The following is an 8664-nucleotide window of genomic DNA, read 5'->3' on the forward strand; positions in this document are numbered from 1 at the left end:
TTATTTAATCTTCTCAATCGTCTCAACGTCTTCTTTATTTGATAGATTTTTCCTGTAAACAAAAAATAATATGATTATTAGGGGTAAGATCAGTATATTTGTGAAAAAATCATTTTGTATACAAGCTTATATCACCGACTGTACTTTTCTTTCAACCTCGTAGTGCATTAATTGTTTTTTATCGTATTTTTACGGAAACGTACGAACGCGTCTTTAGTCGTTATTTCAGTCAGCCTCAGTACAAAAAGTACTTAGGTACTGAGGTTGGCTGAAGTACCGTAAAATGGGGTGAGTAGGCGCAAAACTGACATTCAAACCTCGATAACATTTTATTTCTACATATGCAAACTGAATGGTGTATATAATAAGTGTTCCGGACGTTTGTATTTTAGTTTTTATCTTATTTTGGGTAGTTCCATTTCATAACTTTGACGATAAAGAGGAAAACCCACCTCACCCCGTAGTGCCTCGTATTTGGGGTGAGAGGGCTTTTCATACAAAGGTGATTTTGGAAGAATGTTGGATCGATTTTTTTTTATTATGCGTATTACTATAGCTCCATTTTAAATTGGAATACATTATATTTTAAAATCCCTTCTCACCCCCCTCTCAAACCTTCTCTCCCCATTCATAACCCACCTCTCCCCGCGAAACCTACTCACCCCATTTTACGGTAGCATGACAAATACGAACGTCTCCGAGAAAATACGATGGAAAACAATTATACACTACATCTGTACAACGCGGGTGCATCATACTGAGTGGCCGCGCGCGTCCATATGTTAAACTAGCATATGTACACACTCATAGACACGTATGTGAGACTCTCACCTCCCGGCTCTTTCCATTGAGAAGCAAACGGACACACACATACGTATACGTATGTGAGATTGTCACCTCCCGGCTCTTTCCATTGAGAAAGAGGGGAAGAGTGTACCCACTAAACCTACACCGGCGTATCCCACAATATGCCGTTTGAGGATGCGTCCTAGGTTCGCAAACACGACGCGCCTTCGACCCGCAGAACCGCATAGTGGACATATAAAAGCTGGTAACAATACAACCCTCACCTTCCGCAGCAAGGGAACTCCCAGAACCTCTGCTCGCGACCATAGTCCTCGCCATCCTGTATGGTCTGCGGCATGGCCTTGCCCATAGACTCGGGCAGGAACAGGCACAGGGTCCCGCCCAGGAGGCCCAGGGCGCCCAGGATCAGGAGGGGGATCTCGACGGCTATGGTTGCCTGTAACATGAGATCGGTGTACATTCGCCATCAGGTATATCGGAGGTATCGAGGTGCTCATAAATATCTAAATATGTATCGCCTTGACAATAGAGGCGTGTACAGATATTATTTGAGCACCTTAGCCGCTCCGATATATCTGATGGCGACTGTACTTTCACGTGTTTTAAAAAAAAATCACACTTTCGTATTTTCATGCCTAATACTTTTTCACCACACCATCTCGGAAAGGCTTACTTTGCACTTCAAAAACGGATAGCAAAGTTGCACTATGCTATCAGTAATTCACATGTGAGGCAAAGTAATCAAATGCAAATATTGAGTTGTTTTCTTATGTTTGCTGGTAGAATTGTCTTTTAAATGATGATTTTGGATGATAAATATTTAATAACATTCATTTGAATTTGATTTGGTTTGATTTTGTTTGATATTTTACATTTAATATTTGCTTCGGGTTGGTGTGGTGAAAAATTTTGTGTTTCACTCGGGGGCAAATTTTGTTTAACCCTTGTGTTTTGAAACCAAGATTCCATTTTTCGAACCACTCGCTACGCTACTGGTTCAATTTTGAAATCTTTTGCTTGCTCGGGTATCAATATTAGCACGAGCGGTTTTAAACAACAACTTTGCCCCCTTGTAAAACAAATAACTATTAATTGACAGTATTTAAAATAAATTATTTTACACTGTGCATGAAATAAAGCACCAGAAGATTAATAGAGATACGAGACAGCAGTTATGTTTAGACACAATTTCTATTTTAATACCCGTATCAAATTATAAAGGTAGGTTATTTGATTGTGACGTCACATGCTAGTGTTTCATATAAATTCCATAGTAGCAAAATAGTTTTGAGAGTTCGAAAAAAGAAACATTTGACTAGTAGTCAAATACCCTATAATAATGTACAGTTACTTATCTTAACACATACATATAATTATTATAAGCTCTGTACGATGTGTACACGATCACTCACTTCTATGGTACACTCACTACGGTAGGTACTTACCATATACACAATGTATGGAACCAGTATAGTAGCAACATATCCAGCTATATGGATGAGAGCCAAGCCCTGGGCTCTCACCACTGTGGGTAATAACTCAGCAGCGTACTGCATGCCGATATTGTAAGAGATATTCACGGCGAAGCGGCCCACGATGGCTAGGGACGCCGATGGTATGCCTGCGGAAATTGTAAGTAAACCAGCGGTTTTAACACAAATGAAGGGTACACGGAAAGAACATGACTGTCTAGTCAATTTTTTTAGACTTATTTTGACCGGGATACTACGGTTAATTTATATCCCGGTCGATATTAAGTCTAGTGAAACTAACCGTGAATCATTCAAAACTGTTAGTAATTTTATTTAAAATGAGAAATCTTAAAATGTAGAGCTCTTGAGCTCTTTTGACAAACTAATATACATTGTAATGTGAAGGTGATGTTTTAACTTTTAATTTACCTTGAGCTACAGTTGTGGCCAGGAAACTGAAGATTCCACTGATCACCATGGAACCGAAGGCAAGCCAACGGCGGCCCAGTCTGAAACCAACAATAGTATATTACGATACAAGTGCGAAACACAGGAAATTCGCACATGTATCGCACAAGGAGAGGGAATGGACGGACAGACAGACAGACGCACGAGTGATCCTATAAGGGTTCCATTTTTTGAGGTACGGAACCCTAAAAAAGTTGATTTACCCACTTACATATCTAGTATGGAAATTAGCAAAACATCAGCAGGGAACTCAGTGGCAGTAGCGACCGTGAACGTCAGGAACATATCTAGTCCCAGAGATCCCACGTTCCTGACATGACCATCGAAGACCATGGCCGTGGTACACCAGATCAGCACCAGCAGGACGCTGTGCTTCCGCAAACGGGGGGTCTTGAAGAGGTCCAGGGCGGAATAGTTCTTGGTCTCCTGTTCGGATTTTGCGAGTTCTGCTGCGGTCTCCTGGAATAAGAAGAGTCCAGAATATTTATCGTATGATTTTATTAGACTCAAGATCAATGAACACTGGTCAGTTTTAACGGGAATTTCACAATAAATTACTTCACACCACACTTTAAATGAATTCATTTCACTTGAGTCAACGACGACCCTGACATTATGGACAAGATAGAAGAAGGAGTGATTTTTTTTTATACCACATAGGTGGCAAACAAGCATACGGGCCGCCTGATGGTAAGCAAGTCACCGTAGCCTATGGACACCTGCAACTCCAGAGGTGTTACATGCGCGTTGCCGACCTTTTTTTAAAAGTACACTCCTTTTTTGAAGAACCCCATACCGTAGACCCTCGGGAAAACCTCGGAAGGGAGCATTCCACAGCCGGAGCGTCCGCGGGAGGAAATTCCTCTTAAACCGCACAGTACGCGACCATTTAGGTTCTAGGGTGTGTGGATGAACACCCTGCCGATGGCGAGCGGTGCGGTGATAGAAAGTTGCCGTTGGCATCATGTCAAACAATTCTTCAGAGCACAGCCCATTGTACAAGCGGTAGAACACACATAAGGAGGCAAGGTCTCTCCTCAGACTTAATGGTTCGATACCGCTTGTGAGTTTGGGATCATCGACGATTCGTACAGCGCGCCTTTGGATTGAGTCGAAGGGTCCAAGCTGGCATCCAGGTGCTCCTGCCCAAAGGTGACAGCAGTACTCCATATGGGGTCTGACTTGCGATTTATAAAGCAGCAGTCTTTGCCCCGGAGTAAAGTATCGCCTCGCTTTATTGAGCACACCGAGTTTTTTTTGAATAATATAAAAGTGTTTCAGTTATGAAAATAATGATATTTTTTAAGAGTTAAACAAACTAACCCTGAACTCCTTTATTATCTCGTCTGGTAACTTCTTCCCATTGACTTTTCCGCACTTCTGCAGTATCTTGATCGACTCTTCTATACGGCCTTGAGATATTAACCATCTGAAATAGATAATAACAGATAAGTGGAAATGAGAGCGTTGAGAAGTGTGTGTGGTGTGAGATTACAAGATAGAATTAGGAACAGTGTGATAAGGGAAAAGTGTGGACTGAACGAAGATGTAGTGACAAAAATTGAGAAAGGTATGTTGAGATGGTTTGGACACGTAGAAAGAATGAGCGAAAGAAGGTTGACAAAGAGAGTGTATAAGGGAGAAGTAGGGAGGGAGCTCTCGGCGGACTTTCTCTGGTCAGATCGGGGAAATCCTGAAGAAAGGCCAGGTCAAGAGCACCCTAAACCGGCGAGCGTGTATGAGGAATATTATGAAAGTAACGGAAGCGAAAGAGGTATGTCAGGATTGTAACAAATGGAAATCCGTGGTCTCTGCCTACCGCTCCAAGAAATAGGCGTGATTATATGTATGTATGTATGTATGAAGAGTACATCAGATTAATACCTGGCGCTCTCTGGCACTAAGAAGGGTGTGAAAACAGCCATCGCCAAAGGCAAAGGGTATACACGCGTCAGTGGCCAGTCCTAGAGCTATCCAAGGAAGCAGGCAGGCCGCGAATCGAATGTGAAATAGACTGCTATGGAAGGTTACACCATAAAGTACCTAATTGTTTATATGTTGTCTGTGGTTACGCTAAAGAGTACATCAGGTACCTGGCGCTCTCCGGTACCAAGCAGGGTGTGAACACAGCCAGCACTAAAGGCACGCTTATGACCAGGGTATACACGCGCCAGTCGGCCACTCCTAAGGCTATCCAGGGTAGCAGACAGGCTGCGAATGTGAAGTAGACAGCGATGGACATGTTGGCGACGAATGTGCGCCATTTTAGCCCCACGTACTCTATCACTGGAACAAGAAATGAAAAAATAAATATTATTGGACAATTTTATTATTTTATATAAATCGACCTAGTCCGGAGTCCCATAGTAAGCTCAATAAGACTTGTGTTGTCTAGACGACGATATATATAATACATAATTATAATTATATAAATACTTAAATACAGGAACAAATATTTGTGATGAGCACAAAAACCAGGATTTAGTTTGATCAGGTTTCGAATCCATGAAGTTAGGTACCAGTTCAGTTTTCAAAAACTGTGCTGGCTGATCCTAAATTCCTAAGGAAAGATTTTGCCTCTGCCAGGCGTGGCTCACACCGCGATTTCATCGCGTCGCTACAAGTAGGTACATGTGGCCCACACCATTTTTGGTGTTTAGCAGTAGTGGTTGCCGCGCAACGGCTACGGAACGGACGCCTGCGCTTGCGCCACCTTGCGGTCACATCTGTCCTAATAGACGCGTTTTGTTAGAGAGTGAACCTTCTGTACCTAGTACTATTTTTATTCAGTGCCTCTGCGCACACATTGAAAGAAAAAACCGGCCAAGTGCGAGTCGGACTCGCGCACGGAGGGTTCCGCACCATCAACAAAAAATAGGTAGAGCAAAACAAGCAAAAAAACGGTCACCCATCCAAGTACTGACCACGTTTGTTGTATGGGAGCCTCACTTATATCTTTATTTTATTCTGTTTTTAGTATTTGTTGTTATAGCGGCAACAGAAATACATCATCTGTGAAAATTTCAACTGTCTAGCTATCACGGTTCGTGAGATACAGCCTGGTGACAGACGGACAGACGGACGGACGGACGGACAGCGGAGTCTTAGTAATAGGGTCCCGTTTTTACCCTTTGGGTACGGAACCCTAAAAAGACCTCGTAGCCGCCTTCGCCCACGGCTAGATTAGACGGCATTAATTCAAGCTACGCTACTGATGGTGACTTACCGACGATATACATGACCATAAAGCAGTTGTCATAAGCCAGACCGACCAGGAACCGGCACAGGCAGAACTACCAGAAAGAGTTGGTGAATGCTGTTCTACCAGTTACCAATAAGTACCTAGTGATGCTGAACTTACCGACGATATACATGACCATGAAGCAGTTGTCATAAGCCAGGCCGACCAGGAACCGGCACAGGCAGAACGACCAGAAAGTGTTGGTGAACGCTGTTCCAACGCCGGCTATGAAACCGACCATGTTTGTACCTGAAATTAAAAATTATAATCATTAAATTCAGACTGAAAGTCCATACATGGTTAGTTTACAATGGAATCTTACCTTATTACTAGGACAAAAAGATAGATAAAACTAAAACTAAATGTAGCATGTCATACAGTCTCTGCCAGCGATTGAGCAAGGCTAGCATGGGGCCATTTACGTGCTCCATAAACACGCTTCTTCTTCTTCTTTTCGTGTCAAGGTTCCTTTTTAGGGTTCCGTACCCAAAGGGTAAAAACGGGACCCTATTACTAAGACTCCGCTGTCCGTCCGTCCGTCCGTCTGTCACCAGGCTGTATCTCACGAACCGTGATAGCTAGACAGTTGAAATTTTCACAGATGATGTATTTCTGTTGCCGCTATAACAACAAATATTAAAAACAGAATAAAATAAAGATTTAAGTGGGGCTCCCATACAACGAACGTGATTTTTGACCGAAGTTAAGCAACGTCGGGCGGGGTCAGTACTTGGATGGGTGACCGTTTTTTGCTTGTTTTTTGTTGATGGTGCGGAACCCTCCGTGCCCGAGTCCGACTCGCACTTGGCCGGTTTTTTTAATACGTCATAAATCCCCTGAATACGGAACCCTTCATGGGCGAGTCCGACTCGCACTTGGCCGCTTTTTTCATACGATGGATGCCTGGTGGCAGCGGTGTTGACAGCCCTGGCTGCCGCGTCCTTCATATCCAGCTCCGGGCAGTGATGTGGCCATGCGGGGCACGCCAGTAAATGTGCCATGGTTTGCCACAAACACGCTCAGAATGCTGTTAGGGCTGCCGCGCAGGCGACGTGTGAGGCGCACCTCTTTCGCATCATCGACGCAGAGCTGTCAATTTGTCCCTCAAATTAAGGTTTTAGCACTTTTAGCCATGGAGACTATATCTTTCTATAGAGTCTGCTCGGACAGAGAAGAGTCGCGGAATGTCAATACATTCCACCCAATATACAGTGTGGAAAGATAAGTCGGGCCCTGGAGGGAAACTACCTTAAATCCTTAATCTGGCTCATTTTACTTAATGGAGACATTCCTTTATTTTTAAAAAGAAACAAAACTGCATTCAAAATATTTTTCTTTTTTTTCTTCAAATTGGCTTGTCTAAAAAAATCTTGAGTACTAAATATTACATTTTATGGATATTTTGTACGACAGACGAGTTTAAGACCTAATGTTTCTTGGAGAAATGTTATCATTAACATTAACTGTATCGACTAGTAGAATAAAATTGCGAGTTTTTATTTTTTGGAATTTTTAGTCGGTTCGAGTCCCGGGCGACGCAAGCGAGTTTTAGAAAATATTTGACTGCAGTTTTGTTTCTTTTTAAAAATAAAGGAATGTCTCCTTTAAGTAAAATGAGCCAGCTTGAGGATTTAAGGTAGTTTCCCTCCAGGGCCCGACTTATCTTTCCACACTGTATATTCCCAATGGCCCCATACATTCCACGACTCTTCTGTTTCCGCTCAGACTCTACCGTCCAAAAGTTTTAGGGTTTTAAGGTACTGACCGACTAAAGCCGGAACTCTTCCATACTTGTCAGCGATCCATCCGAAAAGCAGACCCCCAACAATCGCTCCGCAGAAGAAGATGGACTGAGCTGTAGCCGCATTGTTGTCCTCGTCACACACCCAGTTCAGCTGAACGACAGAAAGAGTAAGCATTAAAGAAATTAAACATTTATTCAGCAAATCTGCTGAAACGCGAAAGTTTTAAATATTAGAGTAGCAAATTTTATTCCAAATAAAATATCTAAAAATGAATTAATCTACCTGCGTGGCAATAGTCTCATAGGGTACATCAGTGAAATTGTATTCCCATTGCTTTTCGCATTTCTTGGTCGGCCATTTTGTGTCGGCCTCCGAGACGCCATCTTGTATAACTCTCGTCCAGTCCGCGTCGTACACTTGGCATTTGTGGTATTTGCCGTCAATAAGAGGAATGGAAAGATGTCGTCTGCGAAATAGTTATTTGTTTTACAAGGGTACTTTCAATCAACAATTTAGGCAAAAGTATCGTTATTTATGGAATGGGGAGTTAAAAATCAGAATCGAAATTGTATAACAAATCCATTTAAAACCAACTTTCAATTGTTTATCTTAAAAAATAAAAAATATCGTACTTGGAAAGTGAAATGCGAAACGTATCACTTTCTGCACACCTTTTACAACAACAATGACCCTCTTTCAGAGCATGAAAAATGAAAATTAATTTACCTTTGTTCCACAGTCAAGTTCCGCAGCTCCTCAACGTAGCACCAATGCTGCTCAGGCACCAGCGTCATAAATATCTGACCGAAATACACAAACGCGAAGTAGAACGCGTAGGGTATCATCATGAGGAACAGCAGACGCTGGTACCAGCCGAATTCACCGACCAGGGGTAACAGGTCATCGAAGTCTTTTACTTGCTTCTTGGGTT

General features: G+C 42.5%; 1 protein-coding gene across 1 annotated transcript; it reads right to left on the reverse strand.

The window, feature by feature from the left end:
• LOC134660384 (carcinine transporter-like) lies at positions 1–8664 on the reverse strand. Its single transcript, XM_063516117.1, has 11 exons — positions 8460–8664; positions 8016–8199; positions 7754–7883; positions 6109–6237; positions 4841–5033; positions 4071–4176; positions 2959–3206; positions 2709–2788; positions 2253–2428; positions 1071–1243; positions 1–52 (listed from the first exon to the last, which is right to left on the reverse strand). The coding sequence occupies exons 1-11, from the start codon at positions 8579–8581 to the stop codon at positions 1–3; spliced, it is 1593 nt and encodes a 530-aa protein (XP_063372187.1). The 5' UTR covers positions 8582–8664.

The sequence above is a fragment of the Cydia amplana genome, chromosome 27 (assembly GCF_948474715.1).
Source record: "Cydia amplana chromosome 27, ilCydAmpl1.1, whole genome shotgun sequence".
Lineage (NCBI taxonomy): Eukaryota > Metazoa > Arthropoda > Insecta > Lepidoptera > Tortricidae > Cydia > Cydia amplana.

Coding starts and splice junctions, on each gene's coding strand:
- LOC134660384 (XM_063516117.1), bottom strand. CDS start 8,581: ATGATGATACCCTACGCGTTCTACTTCGCGTTTGTGTATTTCGGTCAG. Junction 5,034..6,108: donor CATGGTCATGTATATCGTCG/GTAAGTTCAGCA, acceptor TTCTTGTTCCAG/TGATAGAGTACGTGGGGCTA. Junction 4,177..4,840: donor TTGGTACCGGAGAGCGCCAG/GTACCTGATGTA, acceptor TATCTATTTCAG/ATGGTTAATATCTCAAGGCC.